This window comes from Crassostrea angulata, chromosome 5 (genome assembly GCF_025612915.1).
Source record: "Crassostrea angulata isolate pt1a10 chromosome 5, ASM2561291v2, whole genome shotgun sequence".
NCBI lineage: Eukaryota > Metazoa > Mollusca > Bivalvia > Ostreida > Ostreidae > Magallana > Magallana angulata.
Genome location: NC_069115.1, coordinates 60346391 through 60366751, shown reverse-complemented (window position 1 = coordinate 60366751; position 20361 = coordinate 60346391). Strand labels below are relative to the sequence as shown.

At 31.4% G+C, this 20361-nt stretch overlaps 1 protein-coding gene across 1 annotated transcript in view; it reads left to right on the top strand.

The window, feature by feature from the left end:
- The window catches only part of LOC128182853 (phospholipase A2 inhibitor-like), a 309453-nt gene that overhangs the window by 142050 nt on the left and 147042 nt on the right, over nucleotides 1-20361 (top strand). The window contains exon 5 of the mRNA XM_052851613.1: nucleotides 7723-7794. Coding sequence (XP_052707573.1) covers nucleotides 7723-7794 — 72 coding nt within the window. The remainder of the gene's footprint in view (nucleotides 1-7722; nucleotides 7795-20361) is intronic.

The following is a 20361-nucleotide window of genomic DNA, read 5'->3' as shown; positions in this document are numbered from 1 at the left end:
CATATGTGTATAAGTACCAGATTATGCAGTTTTATTATCTTCCAATAGGGAAAAGTTACTTCGAAAATCTGGCATATTTCTAAGATGTAGGTAAAACTAAAAAAACGTAATGCCACATTTCTCAAAAGTTATAATGTTTACGCAGCCATCGCCTTTAACGAAATTAATATAGGACTGTTTTTTGTGATACTGCATGATAAATTTCATTGTGTGTGACGAATGCGGACATATTTCTATTTTGATATTTTTGTGTAAATAAAACCTATAATTGTAATTTTTGTAACATATCTTAGCAATATGAATTGGGGGCACAAATGAATGAAACTATTCTGTTTTTTCTTTAATTAGCAAATTCGATAATCAAGCCTTCTAATCTGTTTAAAAACATCATACAGCACACATACAAACCTCAAAATCAAGGTCTGAAATGATCCTATAGTTATAGTTAATGAATCTATAAACCATATAGTATACTATGCAAAAAAACCAAGTTGTATCATGTTGAAATCGTACCTTATCATTGGTCTTGTATGTTTGACAATAGTGAACGTGTCCTAATTTATCATGTTTATTGAATAATTGTACAACAGGGCGCATTAAAAATGGGCTTGCAAAAATAACATATCTATATCAAAATATGTTTCACAGAAATGTTATAATTTCTTTTGATTTATTTATTTCGAGTAGAAAAAATAGAACGCAGTAAATTTTGTTTATCTTATATATTGTGTATCTGGATTCCGCTGCAGTAATTTTATTTCATCAAACCCCACAAGTGCAATAGAACTCGTTTATATTACAGTTGAAAAGAAATATTTTTTCTATTGATTTTCTTGGCAAAATCAAACAACCCCCCACCCCCCCCCAAAAAAACAACCCTCCAACCCCCCCCCCCCCCTCCAAAAAAAAAAGCCAAAACAATAAACATCTATCCACGAAACCGAGAACAGATCGATTAGGCGTGGCTTTGTCAAGATTTTTTTTAATTGAGAAGTAGGGACAGAATAGAAATTTTCTGTTTTGATGTTTTTATTCCTTTACATCATCCATAAAAATTAGAGTTTTGAAAACATAAATTTAAGGACCTTGTTTTGGTAAAATGCTAAATGGCGCTTACAACAGCATTCTTTTTCGGTATTAAAAACATTGCATAAAGAAAAGGAAAAAAAATTGTAAAATCATTTATTCAAAGCGGCCATGGACTATATGATAATTTTTGGCTGAGTATAAAAAGAAACATGGATTTAAATAGATTTTATACTTTTACAAAATATTTTTTTCTAAGCCATTACATACAGAAAAATTCAAAAAAAAAATACGAGGAATTAAAAAAAAATAACTTTGATATACTATCTAGACCAAACTATGGTGATTTTAAAAATTCATAGTCGGTATATCCGTATAGAAATTGAACATATGAACTTATCATTAAGAGCTTTTCATCTAATCGATAGTAATGCTATAATGTATTAAGAAAGGATTTAAAAGCCATCGTGAAAATTGTGTCTAAGAGATATAAATAAAATACACAATTATTCCAGTGAGGTGACTTTTAAATTGACATGTTCGAAACACCATTTTCTTTTATGCATAATAAAAATGACGACATAAATACACTGTGATGATAATTATTTAATACTTTTAGAATATAAGTATTGTAGAAAATCAAAGAATTGCAACATTTATGAAAAACATTTTTGAAATCAAAGCAGTGGCATATGTTTATATTATATTTATTTATCTACATATTTTTCTTCTTTATGGTTTAAATTCCAATTTTCCCTATTTTTGTTATTTGTTATGAAATATATCTTTAAAGTTTTTGTTCGTTTTATTATTATTTGATTTTTTCTTAATATTCAAGATAACTTTTAAAAATTGTGCTATTTTAGGTACCCATATTAAAATCAGATAACGAAGATAAAGAACAACGCTTTTGTGGAGTTATCTTAGCCTAAAACACTTCGAGTGAAATTTCTACTGTTATCCTAGTATTTTATTTTCGAAATGAAATAACTTTTAAATTTCTTCTATTTTGATACACGATTTTTATGACTCTGTATTTATTAATTGATATAACTCCGACTGTTTTGTTCTATAATAATTTAAACTGTAAACGAATTTGAGAAAAAATATGTTTCTAACGCAAAAAATGTTATCAATTATTTATGAAAAGCCATTTTACGGAGTAAATTTCAAAATAAAAAAGTTCCGTAAACAGTTTTTAACCCATAACAGTTGTGATATATATAGAAGAAAATATCCAATGGTTCACGTTATATAAAAACACCATACTTGGTTTTTCTCACTTTAACACCTTGCTCATTTATGAAGGATGGTCTCATTGTTTAAATCAAAATGTAGTAGATTTTAGCTAGAGCCGGTGTAAAGAATAGTAACAACCCCTGCAGAAAAATAACCGGGGGACATATTTCGACGTAGAATAATGACAACCCCCCCCCCTCCCTCCCGAGCTGTATAATTATTGAATTATTTTGAAGAAAAAAGACCCAGGGTCATTTTATTTTCATGTTAAATATGAAGAAAAATGACCCCTGTCATAAACAAGAATACATATGGGTTACCTTATAGCAATTGTGTCTTAGGGTATCATTGACTCAAAAACATAAAAAACCTAACATCGGAAATAGAGGGCAAGATCATTCACACTAAAGTTATAGTAAATGGTCTTATGTTATAAATAGAACGGACGCATTTTTGTTTGAATGGATAGTTCATGCATTGTGAACTTTCAAACTATTAAGATGCTGTTATGCTATGCATAATCAGCTGACATTCGATCAGCGGTTGATAAAAAACAGTCTAGTCGTGTACTTACTAATCTAAGTTCTCATTCTTTACGGAATTCTATACGGAAGAGACTTCAACAACAATATTTCTTTCCATTTTAATTTTATTGAATTTTCTTCATTAGGAATAAGACTGTATTTCACATGAAGTTGTTAGCGTTCACTGTCAATCATGCAAGTTGTCGATCGCTCAGCTGTATGTCGATCTCGTAAACATAATAAAGAATGCATATCAATTACAATACCATGTTCAAATGATGTTTCATACTTGTATCTTTAAGTCTTATACTATTTTAACATATTCTTACCAGCTAATGAAATAATTTTAACTTCACATTTAGTCTGCTGTTATAAAAACCGAAATCGGAACCGAACAATTCGCCAATTGAACAAAAACATTTTTTAAAACGGTGACCGCATGGAAACCAAAAAAAAAAAAATCAGACATTATTTCTTTTGTTATTTTGATTAATCTGTTAAACTTTTACCGTGCTGCCTGCGAGTGGCCATATCTAATTCTTTTGGGGAATGTAAACGTTTCATAGAAAAAACGCCATATCCGGAAACTACTCCAATCAAAAGAGGGATAACTCGACTTAAAACATTGTTGACTTTAAAACATTGCTGTGTTTTTGCGATGATATACTAAAAAATAAACAACCCAAAAAAAATAAAATTATATTGTGTTAAAGGTTGAACTTGGTTGAAAAAAAACCAAAAACAAAACAAATATTGGGCAAAAAAGGTAAGCTTACTGCCCTTTGTTCATTGAAGGCGATGCTTACTTTCTCGGTCTATAAAAGAGGCAATATAAACGTGAATCTTTATATGAGTAAAGTTAACGAGAACTACTAGTCATATGACGATGTTGAGACTATTAACGGTTGTAGAGAACGTCATTGGCTAGCAGGACGCACAGCTTGGTTCAATTGATAGAATGGTGTTAATATCAGGATGTGTCTAAGAATGCAGTTGGGTTACATTTCAAATTTTGTTACTGAGCTGCTAAATAGGCGAACCTCAGTCTGTTAAACGGAATTGCTAATAGTAAGCCAAAGGTGCCAACTTTTTAATAAAGGACTGTATTTTGTATGGTCAAATATCTGCTACCAATTTTAATTTTTAAATAGTATCGCATAAAAATCAAATCTTTATAAACCATTATACAGAGGATGCTTATCACTTTAATCCTAATTTTATTCATCAATGCTCATTTGCTTTTTATCTATGACGTCACCAAAATGATATAATTCCCGCAAATTTGCAAACAAGTGAACACTTTCTCATTTTTCTTTATATTTTGCAATGTTTCCTTCTTCATAACAATGGTTAAGCCTATGTACAGAATAACAAAGGTCTCAATAATAGGTAGTCGAATGTCTTTCCTGCTAATTGTAAGAAGACATAGCTAACATACTTGAGAATATCGGAGAATATTCATGAGAGAAGGGATTGTTTGAGAATTATGATTTTGCTAGAATGAAAAACAGGTTATTAGATATCTTCAATTCTTTCATGTCATTCCAATTAAAACAGATGACCAAAGATCTCAGATCAGATAAACATTATAAAATGCAATGAGTAAATAAAGATAGTAAAATGTCTATTATTTTAGTTATCCTAAAAATAGAAAATGATGGTATATGAATCATTTTATATCAAGAGGGTATTTCTAAACCACCTGTATTTAAGAATATAGGAAGGTCTGGAACTTTAAAGTGCATCTAATATTGCAGCTAATAAACACGTTAGAGCGCAAATGCCACGCCACCTCAATATGTTAAATTTTAAGGTGAGAAAGCAAGACTGACTCCAAAGTGCTTGATGATAAATTAGCAACTTTGGATATATGATGTTGCGTACCAAGTCTGTTTAGTTACTATGTGGGTTAAATGATGCGCGGAATTAGTATTTTTTGAGTGCACAGTGCAACGGTGTCCTACTAGATCGAACCCAAGGGCCAAATTAACCATATTGAGCTTAGGATTGAGTGCTTAACGTTCTATGGTCTCTAATAGTGGTTTATGCAGTCTGATCACGTATTATTTGGACACTGTGAATGTGATAAAGTGAGTCTTACATTATTATAGAGAGTTACATTATTATACAGAAAGCAGACCAAATACTTCCGACTGGAACGGAAATCCCTCATATTTACAATATCGCAGGTAAAAAGGAAGAAAAGAGCTACTTTGTACTCTAATCATAAAAGATTGCATATACTATGTTAAGACCTGTGAAACGTTTAGAGATTTTCCGTGCTTTGGGGCGATCCTTCTGAGCGCCTCATTGCGGTCGGGAAATAAATAATGCATTTTGACATAATTCAACTCCAAAAAGATCTACATAAAAAGTTTATTACGAATAAAGAACAGTTTGTGTTTTCAAAACTGAATGGTAGAGAGTGAACGTCATAGAGTAATAATTAAGTAAATGCCATTATGATAAAAACAATCAAATTAACATGGACAAAGGATAAGCTGAAACAAGTGTTAACTATCTGTTCTGTTTTTTTTTTTGGATAATTACTTTTTTCACTACTGGCTCTAAAAACCCCAGTCCGTATGTAAATCCCCTGTCTTTCCTTGTCATCCCCTATGCAGCCCCTGCCATCCCCTGTACACCCTGTTATCCCCTGTCAGCCACTGTACACATCCCATGTGTGCCACTGTAAGCCCGTGTCGCCCCTGTCTGCCCCTGTACGCCACTATCATCCGCTGTAAGCCACTTTGTTTCCCTGTACATGCCCCTGACATCCCCTGCACGGTTTTTGACTGTTCAGAACAGTCTATTCTGTTATTTGATTTCAAAAAAAAATTCTTAATTCAATTTTTTAACTCTAATGTGTTAGAGTTTAAGTAGAAAATCATTGTTAGTACTCCACAGCGCCGACTGACAGGACACACTGTTATCATAATGTTTTCATTAATAAGTTTGTGATACCTAAATAATGATACTAACTTAAGGCTCGAAATTCACCGAGATTTACGGTAGGTGTGAAAAACCGACCTACAGGACAGACTTTTATCGTAATTTTAGAAATAATATGTTTTCATTGAGAATTTATTGATACCTAAATAATAATGCTAACAACTAAAGGCTCTAGTTGTTAGAAATCCGCTTGTCCAAGTAGCGTAGTGGACAATACACTCGCTTTTCACCGCTGCGACCCGAGTTCGATCCCCATGGTTGTATGTGATAGGTTATGGCGGTCACCCGCTTGGACACCTGGGTTCTTTTCGGGTACTCCGGCTTCTTCCCACACCAAAGACCCCCTCGCGCTAACATTCGTGCAAACGAGAGATATTAATATAAGTTGTACAACTTGGTTATCAATCGTTGTAAAATAAATAAAGTTCAGTTCAGAAATCCGCGGCGATGGTGAGAACATACACAGTGTACATGTACATTTAGGATTGGTGTTTATATAGATACTGAGAGATACTTAAGTTAATCTAAATAATGATAATGAATTTGTAAAGGAATTAGGATTGCATGTTCGTAAACTGTTCGTAACTTTCAATCAAAATCACTGCAAAAATCACTGCAAAAACAATGTTAACTAATTCATGTATGTAAGAACATTGGTCTCTATGTCTATAAAATACAAAGAAAAACAAACACCGTCTAAATCATGAATACTCTTCTTGGTTTCCATTTCCTAATGTATCACAAACTGCTGAATATAAAATTGTTTACGTATCTCTTGACATTAAGAGTATGTTTTCTTATCTATGTTGATGCCATGTTAACGTTAGAAGCTATTTCAAAGTGGGAAATTTTTTCAAATAGATATAATTAAAAAACAAACAAAATATTACCAACACTAATGTGACCTCTTGATTTAGAAACGTTTGAAATACACGTTTACATGTGCGTAAGAAATTAGTTGCTCAAATAATTGGTTTTTTAAATACATATCTATTTTAAAAGTAACGGTCAAAAACTGAGTTGATTTGAACATTTTTTTCTTTTCATATCTATTTGTATTTTTCTGTTAAACAGAAGTCGGTTTGAATATCATTATATACATTTGATTATGTACGATGCCTTTGAAAACAAGCATTCTGAGAGTATTGCATAAGCAATACACGTCTCCTACCGGTTTGTGGAAATTGTGATATCAATGCACTGTTATGCAGAATATCGAACCCAAAAATTAAAAAATTGGATGTAAAAAAATACTTTTCTCGAAAATATGTCAACCAGACGCTACAATGATCTGTAGTTTGACATTTTGAAGCTGTTCAGCAAATTTCATATTATTCCTCAAACGCATAAAGAAAAAAAGTGTGGAAAACTGAAGTGGGACAGATAGACAGACGGACGGACGGACAGACGGACTGACGGACGCAGAGGAAAGCTATAGTCCCCTCCGATGAAAACCGGTTGGGGACTAATAAGAGTCTGCCATCTAATCCATGATGACGTCAGGATAAAGTGAGAAGGCATTTAAAAAATATCAGAGAATTCCTGTAAAGTAGATTTAAAGATGATACAGCAAGAATACGAATAGTTTGGAATACCACACATACATATTACTGTATGCGTAAGGATGTAGTTAATTGGTTTTAAACTAGATATTTGATATGTGTATCTCATTATTAAAGTATTGTAGAAAATAATATTATTGTAACAATAATGTATAACATTAATGTATTTATATCACTCTCAAATGTTTATTTTTTCAGACAAAAGCTATATATAAGTAGCATATTTTGTGTTGTTTATACACTTTATATTTATACTACGATTTTTTTTTGAAATGTTCATTATTATTTTGATTAAAATGTTCATTATTATTTTTTTTATGAAATCGAGGTTTAGATTCATATGTTGATATCAACTTTTTATTCTAATTTTGGTTCTTACAATAAAACTCATTTTTATATAAAACATTGTGTTTATTTAGGTCCCTATCGTCTAATCAGATAACAAGGATCGACATCGACGCATTTGCGGGGCTATCACAGCTGAGAACACTGTAAGAAACGTTTTTTTTCGCTATTTATATCTTTCTTGAAGATGCATATGACATTTAAATTTGATCATTTTTAATATTGTATATGACAAAAATATATATATATTTTTCAATTATTATTAAAGCCTGATTCATAAAATATACTAAGCGGTAATCAGATAATCAGAAAATATCTTCTACTCAATATTTTCGGACAAAAATTAAGCAGCCATTCTTAAGACCGAGGATTAGGAGGAGAGTTTAGTTAGCTAGCGTAAACTGAAACGCTTTATCAAAATTTTATTTCATGGGTCATGATGGTATCATTCTAGAAACATGTTTTTTGCAAGTAATTCCGCAAAATAACAAATCTTATTTATTAAATATCTATTTCAATATCAAAACATCACAACGTCAACTTGTTGCTAATGCACATCTTTATTCAGTCATTGAATAACTAGAATGATGATTTACGACATGGTGACGTGACTTGCTGTAATGACACGTGATGTGACTAGATGTGATTAACTGGAAAAACAAAGAAAACATACATAAGTTTTGATGCTATGAATAAACCAAAAAAACACACTCAGCATATGACAAATATCACTCTAGTAAATATATTTGCCCGTGTTCTTGTAAACAACACTTTCACTTATATATATATATGCTCTAGTAAATTAGCAAATATAACGAAACTCGTACTACTAGCAAATGACACAATTCCAAATGAATGACTATATATGTACGCCTATGGTAGAGTGCACAAAACATCGCATCCAAACAATGAAACCTTAAATTCCGATATATCATACAATAGAAACATGCTACGATGATACTTATAGCTTTAAATTTATATAACATTCTAGATATATCCCTTGTGCCAACATTCTAACATGTTACTAAAAATACATCTTCATAGTTGAACACTTTTGTTTACACATTTATGTCTATCGTTTATTTATAACTTTCTGCACAAAACAATACACAAGCATATTTCATGTTAATTTACCAACTTAGAAGTGTTCTCTCGTAGAAAAAAAAATAGTAAACATGGTAAATGTAAATGGTGTTCAGCACAGGGACTAGGAAAAAATCTAAACTGCTCTAAACTGCTCGTGCCCAGCGAAATTCCTAATAAGAAACCAAATCCGAAAATCTGGAATATTCTACAATTCAAACTCAATCCGGAAAAATGTGTATAATGTTAAATTGGCTATAACATTATCTTCATAAATAAGACTGTATTTGATAGACTTACACATTGATGACCTCATGACTGAAATTGGAATGTTGCGTTTTAACTGGAAACCTTTATAAAAAGATTCAAAGTATAACAAATCTAAGAACTGTAATAAAGTATTTTGGTGTGATTTGTTGAGAATTGAAAGAGAGTATTGGACCATATGTTAATTTTTGAAATTTTTGTTGAAAAGTATGCAACTATTGTATCCTTTCTCGACCAGACTTTCCTTTGTCGTTGTCTACAATATAAACATCCGACTAGAACAACACTATCCCGTTTATATTGAAGTTCAAATTTATCATGTATCAATAGTTTAATCAATACTTCACTTAAAAAGTGCTGCAAGAATCCTGTGTTATTTGTTGCTTTGTTGCAGCATGCCGTTTTCCGTGCATACCGTATAAGAAAGGAGAATATAGGATTCAAGCAGTAGTTTTTATAAGACTGAGATGTTTAGCCTTTACTTAGTATGTTTATTGTTTTGTTGAAACCGCATGGTAATGTTGTTCTATCTCATTTAAGGAATGAATTCAATATTTATTTGTTTTATAATACGATATAAAATGGTTTGGGGCAGTTTACGCTTTATAAACCAAGAAGCAGTTTATAAAAAAGCATAAACTGTTTCAAACCATTTTATATCGTACAAAACTAAAAAATATTGAATTCATTGCTTATAATAATTTTTTTTACTCTTCATTGAAGATAAAAACGGTCATTTGACCTTTAAAATGACGTAAAATTGTACAAAATTCAAAAGTAACGTCAGGCGTATTGATGTGTTTCTGACGGTAGTCTTACTATGACCTAGGTATCATTCTTTATACGATATAAAATAATGTTCTAGCCGATCAGAAAGCGCGTTACAACCAGAATTAAATTATTACATATTAAGGAACATATGTTAGCTATTTATAGTTATCACGTGATAAAGGAGCGAAATGATATTAATGTACTACCCGGTTTTTTTGCATTGCCATCTGCATCTAATCGGGAAATAATAAGTTTTGGTTTAATACAAAACAGTTATTTAGAATTATGATTTTTTATAGAACAGTCAAAAAAAGACACTTACAGACCCTGTAAAGTGTTACTACACCATTAGAATGAACCGTAACGTTGTACCGTTCCGTGCAAAAAACGAAAGGTACCGTTCACAAAGCGTACCGTACCGTTCACAAAACGAACCGTACCGTTCACAAATCTAACCGTACCGTTCATTTTTAACGAACCGTACCGTGGAAAAAGCGTGCAAGATAATTTATGACTCGCCTCAAAACAGACAAAAAAGGGTAACGTACCGTGCAATAAGCGTGCAACTTCCATATACTGCATATTGACATAATATATTTTGATGAATACGGACGATTATCGCTGACCAGATACGTTTTGCTAGATTTTTTTTATACGGGATTAGATAATAGCTATTAAGATTTAAAACTGTTATATTTATTAAAACGGTTACAAACATGTTTTAATGTAGTTTCCTTTCTTAGACCTTTATCATTTCTTTGGTTTTCGATTAAACTTGAATCGTCGATTTCTTAAACATTGTAAACTAGAATGTTCACCCAATTCGTGGTAATACTATTTTGATTTTTATGAACTATTTAAAACGTTGGGTACATACTGGACTTTAGATAGCTTTAAGTGATGAGAGAGAGAGAGAGAGAGAGAGAGAGAGAGAGAGAGATCGTTACACGAGACGTTAAAAAAATAGAGTGTTTAAAAATCATTAGATCATGGCTAAACAAGGGTTGAAATATATATAATTTTATATCTTTTTCAAGTAATGAAAGCAAAAAAAGAATCCCGACTTAAGTTCCCAGAATATTGTCGGGGCTTTCAACGTAAAGTTAAATTTTTGTGATCAGGCTCCACCGTCTACAACAACTTAAAATCCCTCAAACCATTCCTCAACTAAAATTCTATAAAGGAAAGTGCATAAACTTGAGGTCAATACCCAGACTTGAGGCCGAGAATTGACTTGAGGAAACTTGGTGACGGCGGGGCCTGAAAACGTAAACGGGTACTGTTCTTAGATAAATTCAAATTAATTTACCAAATATATTTATTAATCAATTGATTTTTTATCAAAATTCTAATCAATTTAAGTCATGTGCTTTTTTTCTAAACAGACGTGATGTTATAACTGACGATCCGATAGAAATGTTGGGAGCTTGCCATAACATCTTATTTTCTGTTATCGAAAAAACCTTTTTGATAAAACACCTTTTGATTTGTTAATTAATTGACAACAAAACTTTTAACCAATCAAAAATGAAAATTGAAAACATTTCAGATTAATTTTTTTAATATATGTGGATGCGCTGTAGTAAATGACAACTACATATTACCGGTGACTCGACTGATTCGTGCTTAAGCTATTCAAGTAGCGATAAATAAACAATAAATCACTCTTTTTTGATAAACTATATATAAATATATGCACAAAATCTTAGTTAATTAAAAGCAAGCACTGAACGAAAAAGTATGTGCATTCCCTAAAATAACTTTCAACTGTATTTCCCGCATAGCTGGTAATGGCGTCGTGATTTCACATGAACAAACATCACTCGTGCGATACATATGTACAGAAGCTGATCAGAAACACAACAGTGTCTTTCATCTTGGGTTCTGTACACAACAGGTGTTATTCTCTTATTTCGTTTTTTAGCAGTTATTTTACTTTACAACTAACTCTGTATATTTGGGCGGTTAAACAGGTGTACACGGGATGCCGGTATTCACACCTATCCACGGACACCTGTTAGGTAACTCATCACAACCTGTCGTGTGTATAGTCTGAATATATTTTACTTCTACTTTGATAGTTTCAAGGCTTTTCTTAATCTCTAAAATACAAAAGAACTGTCTGTAGATATGTACACAAACAACTACACGTAAGACTATCGGCGCGTGGATTCAGCGACACTATACATGCAGGATTTTCACAAAATATTAAGTTGCGATAAAACTATGATATCATTTACCGGGTACATTAATGTACCAACAATTGATTAATTTTATATTGTAAATGGATGAATGAGATAATAACATTTTGCAAGAACATGTAAGTACAAACACATCTCTTTTTAAATTTATTTTCAATCTTATAATAGCGTCAAAAATTTAACCGGCGAAATCAATCTGATTATATCGTCTACTGTACAAACTTTTAGTGATTGTGTTCAAAACGATAGAGAGAGATAGTGAGAGAGAGATAGAGAGAGAGAAAAAAGAGAGAGAGAAAGTGTTGATTATAATACTTAAATTAAAGTTTTATCACTGACCTATATTATCGCTTTAGTTGAAGTATAACAGTACAGATCACACCATGCGCCGCGTGCAACTTAGCTAGAAGAAAATTATCGAATGAAAACGATTTCGTTTTATGTTTTTTAAAATTTTTATTTAAAAGAGTGTTTTTATTTGAAATTATTCAACATGATTAATTCAATCATGATAATAACTCATGTACTTGCGATCAGAGTTTCTTTTCCTCGCTGTCGTATTTTTTTTTTGTTACTAGATAAATTTTTCATATATTTATTACTTTTAACATTCATTTGTTGATTACCGGGTATTTTTCCGTGCCCTGTTTACGAAAGGTATGTGAGTAAAAAGGGAAATTAAATATAAACAGATTAGTCAGCATGTGTAAAACGTCAGTTAAATCGCATGCATACAGTGAAGATACATATCTTAAGAAAATTTTAAATATGTTACATGTACATGTATAGTTTAACGGATAGACAAAAACTCACAGTCATATTTTGACTACACACGCGATCTTAGTTCAGATGAAGAGAAGCGATGACGGGTTACATGTAGGTATGATATGTGTATATGATCAACTGCAGAAAATCATAGAATCAATTTAAAATAAATAAAAATTTGTGTCAAAAAACTAAAGAACAATTGATTTCAAGACTTCCTATCTGAAATTCATTGTTTATATTATCATTAACTGCGTGTAATTTTATATTGTCTATTCACTAAGGGAATTCGATCGGCAATAGCACTACAGTAGTACGCAATAAAAAAATTATCAAACGAATTATGAATAAAGAAAAAGATAGATGCTTGTAAAAAATAACAACTAGCCGATAATAAAGTCAACGATAAATGAAACTAAAGAAATATCGGAATAAACTCGGGGCAATTTTCCATAACAATTTTAAATGGATTAGAAATATTTAATGACTTCCATTAAAGTACATGTTTAGAAAAAAACTTGAGATGCTATGTAAAAGCATTGACACTCGCTGAATTTACAAAACTATATCGGAGTAAAATCAAACAGTTCTTTTAATCTATCTTAATGATTACATTTATCTAAAATCAAATAATAATAATAACAGACTAATCAAAATTAAAACTAACTCCGCTTCCCGGTTGTCACTGGGTACACGTTTCACGCAACGTATCAAAAACGGGGTAACGGATGGAAGTTCCGATTTCAAATAAGATGAAATACATTTGTAATACATCACATAAATAAATAAACATTCTTGTCATAATAAACGTTCAAAATGTGTAACGAACCGAACCATGCAACTGATGTAGTAGCACGTTCCAGGGCCTGTAGTTGTACACATGCTTCCTTAATAACCTTAGTTTTCCTTATGCTTCCTAAACTTACCCACCAAGCAATCATAATCTTACAGCTAGATTATGCCTATAACAAATAATAAATCGTGTGGAGCACTATGGGAAAACAGAATCGCACTATGTTTGAATCGCCACTTAGCATTGTAATCAAGTGTCACTAAAATTACTAATTTTCAGTACAGCCATAAAAATGAATAAATCATATTAACACTGCAACGAATCTTCTTCTATGATTTTAATTTGAATGTTTAATATTTTTTTTGTTCAAATGATAATATTTATCCATAAATTTTAATCACTTTTCTAATGCGCAGTTCTTGATATTAAAAGTATCTTGAATCCAAAACCATTATGTTTTTAGGGTAATTACAAAATAATCAAATCGTGCACATTATCCTAAATACATTACTTTATAATTTATTACAATAAAAATCTAAAATACATGTTCAGCAATATAATTTTTCAAAACCAATATATTTTATTAAATAGCTTTTTAAAACAAAATAGCGGTATGTCCAGTGTAATTCACCATTGGCTGGAGTGTTCCGGACCATGTTACAGGGAGTATAGGTATACCTGTCAAATCATGCGTTACACTGGGAAAATATTCTGATTTAGTCAGCTTAAGTAAGCCTGGATAATTAAATTTGTTTTATTTTAAATACATTTATAGATAGTCCAACGTGTTGTGCAACAGACAAACCCTATAATATCCTCTTACAAATACAATCTAAGTGGTGGATTAACGAGATATTTCTATAAATATACTATGATAGATAGGTAGTTTAGATGTCAGTTGCAAATGGGGCCCGAATATATGTAAGACTGTCTTGTATTGAAAGTGTCTTTTTTTTTAATATTATGATATTTAAAAAAAAAACAAAGGTTGTAGCAGCGAATTGCCATTGGAATTTTTACTAGTTTTTTGCATAATGTCTCTGTAGTTTGATTTGTGTTGAGTAGTAAAACGTTTCATAACGTTATATGATAAAAAAATGACCTATTCTGTAGCACTCAGAGGATATCCTGATGTTGTAAGCTTTTTAGTGAAAACATTATTTTTATCTAATTTAATTTGAACTTAATTTGATTGATTCTCAAATGACGCTTGCTGCTAAGGTATACTATGTTATTTCTATGCTATACTATGCTAAATTAAAATAATTTTCTATTTTTGTCTGTACAAACCTGATAATCTACATAAAATATAACGTTTGCATACAACTTGAGGTCAAGTACATCTTTCAACGTTAAATATAAACAACTTTTTGATTGACATGCACTTGTCAATTTAACGTCATACTGTATATATTGTCAAATATCATCCGTAGGGATCAGGGGATCAATTTATTTTTTAATACTGAAAATTCATTTCATAGATAAACGACGCATAAACTACAAACAATTTAAATAACATTAAATTTGTGATACCGATAAGCCCATCCAAATTCACATTTTACAAAATCGTACACGTAACAAGTCTTTATCATCTTTTGAACATAAATTTAGAGGAGTTTGCTTTATTAAAAAAATGTAATTACTTTAATGGACTCTGTAATCTGACTTCAACAATATGTGAAATATTAAGCGAACATCATATAAATTTCAACAGAAGGTTATTTCATTGATATTTATTATAATTTATTATAATAAAACACCAACTCTAAACAACGCAACATCACTTTTTAGCAACGACAAGATAGGATAATTTCTTCATATTTATGTGTTTCAATTCAAATAAGGAAATGACCTTGCGCTACTGCAATCTGCTTATGATATTCATTCGGGAGAATAAGCAAAATATGTCACTTGACTGTCAATTCATATGACTATCAATGTGATAGAAAACGACATTTAAAATATATGCTGTTTCATTTATCAAATTTAAATCATAATATCCTAACTATACACGAATTATTTGTAAAAAATAGATGCATCAATTTATTGACATTTAAATCCGTTCAATTTTTCGTAGCACACCTTTAGGTACCTCACTACACCTAGTCTTATACTTTTTAAGATACTACGTCACAAGATGGCGATTTAAATGTGTGAATGTCAGAACAGTTCTTATCGTTTGATTGGATTGCATAATATCGTAGCTCATCAGTGGTTAAAGTATTGGGCTTCTGAAACGCAGATCATGAGTTCGAATCCGCCTGTAGGTTATGTTCATGTTTATGAATTATATTTTCGAAAAAGTTATTTTTCATCCAAAACTGCATATTTCTTTTGCCTATTGAACTGAAATACTTCTTATCCATCAACATATCTATCTTAATCAAGTAATTTCCTGCTGATTTAAGAACATATTTCAAGGTAGTGAGCCACCTTAATAGTGCTGTGAAAGTGAGTATCAGACAAAGTCTAAATAAAGCATCTCTCAAATACAAAGATCAGTGGTTGAGTAACAGGATAGTTCAATGTAGTTAACCACAAGTCAAAACTCCAACTATAATAGCCAGTTAATATAGCAGTTAATCGCAACTGGGGCCCAAATAACTATGTCCAGTATGGGGATTGTCTCCAAAATCAATTAATGTATTTATATTAAAACCATCTAAGGGTTTAGATATAGATTTATGGTTGGATATATGTTGTCAATTAATATGTATCATTTCTTTACTTGATGGTAAGCGATTTAATTAAAAAAAAATCATCAGACGGAATTAATTTTCAAGCACTATTGACATAATTTGAAGTAATTTTTTAATTAATTTCTACTGAGGAGAACTATGGAAACAAAAGTCATATTTTCTTCCTAACATTGTATTCAGTATTACATTTAATTGTGGGAAGATTTGGTGGTTTTTGTGAGATCTATAGACACTATCTATAGTCAAAAATAATTTTACGTGAAATACAAGGGCTGTGGTCTCATACCGACAAAACATGCTTCAACAGTAAAAGTCTTACACAAAATACATCTACTATTTAATAGTATTTATGCCTCCTCATTCTCCTACCTACACATCAAACAAACTCACAAATGTGTTGAAAATTTTATTGATAAGAATATGATTATATCCTGATCAAAACATATTAACATTGACGTATATCATCTATAGTACATACCAATAGTTCAAGTAGAACAGAAATCAAAATACTGTAACTGTAAGAAACATATGTTAAAACCAACTGCAACATATATAATATGTAGAGCAGAATATTATACAAGGTAAATTATGCATTCAAACACATTAGTAAATTATTTATAATACAAACTGATGGCAGAAGGTGGGGGAATAGGCAACCAGTTGGGAGGGTTGTAAAATTCTCCCAACTACCCCGCCATGGCCATTGCAGGCACATTACAACGCTCTTCTACATCACTTTAACAATAATTGACTAAAAGATATATGATGTAAATACAAGACTTAACAGTAAATCTAAACTGCATAATAAGTTAAAAGAAAATAGTTTTATGTAGTAAGCTTAGCAGCTATGATACAGATTAAATGTGAGTTACTGGCCCAAGCAAGTAACCATGACCTACAGCAACTAAAAACTAACTAAATCTACCTACTAAAACACACTAATGACATATCGCAAAGCCTTCTACAATACATATATTTAAGCAAACAACGCAATTAAATCAAAATTTCACTGAGATTGCAATGACATCATAAACCAGATGGCATGCAGTTTACAAAGTCTGGAATAATCAAATAAAATATTAGTAATGAGAAAGACAATGCTTTGCTACCAGCCCAAGCAGGTAACAAGATATGTAGTAGTAAATTACGAAGTACCAGTCCAAGCAGGTACCTTTGTTCATAAATTGAACGACAGATACTTAGAGTGCATTATGGGTGGGGTCTAATATATTTTTGGAAGGCATTTGAATTCCATCTCCCTTAAGTTATAATTTGAGCATCAGATAAACCCCTCTCAGCTGATGATGTTGCAGCCCCTATTCTGAAGCTGTGCCCCTTGTAACGCTTACTATCTAGTCGCATATGATCAAGCATCGGTGTATAGTTTTGTCAAAGCATGAACGCATTACCAGTGTCCCTGATTTTGTCAAAATGGACCTTGCTCAGAAGAGCGTGAACCTAAATACCCTAAAGTGACCTCAATTGCGGATTTACTGCAATCCAAAATTTTATTGTCCTCAACGGGATTCGAATTCATGACCTACAGGTTTGTAGTGAACCCGCTAACCCACTGCGCTATATTTCAGCCAATCAGATTGCTTCAAATTCAGCATTAAAACTAAGGGGCTCCCCATGGGGAAAGCTGTGCATGTTAAAATAATGTTGTTTATATCTACAGATTAAAAATACATTCGTCTGCATAAAACAATTTATAATTATAAATTGCATATGTAATGAAAAGATGAAAAAATATATATCTAATAAGAACAGATTGATATGTTTAGGTATCAAACATATGTACTTGATTATGTCTTACCGGAAATTAGCCGACAGATTTAAATGGAAGACACGGTTCGAAAAAAATATGTTATTGCTAACTTGGAAGGAAAAGTCTCGAGTTTTGATGTCACCCAAATCAATGTCAACCATAAATATATTTTGTTTTAAACACAAGATGAGTTAATACATTCATTACAAAGGTAATCGTTTGTTTATCATCAAATAAAATAGAATAATAATGTTGAGGCATTTAATAACAAAGGGATACTTCTGAACCGATATTAAAAAATATGATGTTTGCCTGATAAGGTCAAGAGCTTCAAACTGCACCAGAAACAACAGCTGACAAACACATGGTAAAGGACACTGTAAGAGGACATTGACATCCCAGACTGAAATTGTTATTGTTAAACCTATAGATGAGGGACAATGAGGACTGCAATGTTCCTAAAGAAATTAACAACTTTAGATATATGATGTTTTACACACAGTCTATGCATGTACACTGTGGATACGAAAGCTGCTCAGAATTAATATTTTAGAGCGCATGGCGCAGAAGTATCCTACGAGATCGGATCCCTTAAGGACGCAACATACAATGCAAATTAAGATAATCTCTGACTTACCACTGATTCATGCAGTCTGAGCACAAACAGTGAAGATTTCGCCGAACATAATGCCTGTGATTGGGAGGTTGGAGATAATTACATTATTTAATCAGGAAACAGACAAATATTGCCGACTGGCACGGACATCTTGGGTGGATTTAGGATTTTAACAAATATTGCCGGTAAACTAGAAACAAAGAGCTATTTTATACGACCTGAACATAAAATATCGCAGCTATTGTATTAAGAAGTGTAACATTTAAAGTTTTTTTTGTTTTTTTTATCAATGTAGTGAGGTGATTCTTCTTTGTGCCGTATGGCGGTTGAGAAATAAACAATGCAGATAGACATACATTATGCATAATTTTTTTTTAACTGTGAGTGACCCGTATCTCTGGAAAGTTGAAAATACCTGCTGCAGCAATGACTATGTTCTTGAATAAAATATAAAAATCAATAAGAAAACTTAAAACTTTCATTAAAGTAAAAATGACCGTCAAATTTCCGTTGAACATATTTGTAGATTTTTTATTTATTATTGTATCTTTTTTAATTGCACAAAAAGAATAAATTAATGTTGAAAGCGTTTGCACCAAGAACATATAAACTACGTGTTTATGTACAATTAGTCATTTTTTTAATAATTCAAGTTCTTGTTTTGGTTTGTTGAACATGTGTGCTAATTTTCACTACCTAATACTAGGCGATTATAATGGAGTATATATGCAATGTCGCAACAATTTTTGTGCATTTCCCGAACAATTCAAGATAATTCTCAATTTAAACCATTTTAAACATTATGAACACATAATGATGATATATATCTTAAAACATGATATATATCTAAAAACATGTACCTACTCAAAAAATAAAATACCTTCTGTTAAAATATCATTTTTATCTGGAATGTTATGTTTTGAATTTGTTCAGTTTCACCACTAACTAAAAACACAATATTGTGAGAAACACACTGTGTTCTGCTTAGAAACATGGAAGCATTATTACAATGTAAGCACACGATATTGTGTCAATATTGCCAACGCTTCAAGAAACGCATAAAAAATGCCAGGCATCAAATGTTGTCGTTGTTATCGCAGTGGTACTGTTTTATTATCGTTGATATCCTTTTGTTGTTATTGATGTCATCGTCTTTGTTATCGTAGTCTCTGATGCTGTAGTTGTTGTCGTCGTTGTTGTAAATTCTGTAAAGCAACACGTGCCGTTGTTGTCGTCGTGACGCCGTGTCGCCATCGTTATTATCGGCTACATCCTTGTTGCTGTTGTTGTTGTTGTTGTATTTGTCTGCGTCGTTGTTGTTGTCGTTGTCTCTGATGTTGTTATTGTTGTCTCTAATGTTGTTTTTGTTGTCTCTGATATTGTTATTTTTGTCTTAATGTTGTTTTCGTAGTAGAAGTTGGTGTTGTTGTGGCATCGAGTTAAAACAGTTCGTTTAATTATTTTCATGGGATTAGTTTCATAGTTCTTATTTAATCTTATTTCTCATAATATATAAATATACAACAATTTATAATAGTCATATAATTTGACAGTTTAAAAAAGACTTCTTAGTTACAACACAATGCAAAATTGATATAATTTGTTACTTAAAGCGACATATCTTCAGCTGACTGAAAATTTACCAATGTTTTCTTGTTCTTTTATAGCCACGTTTAAAATAACAGTGTATACTGAATACTTAATGTTTGTGAAATTTAGTGTAACAGTACATTGATAACACTGTATATTA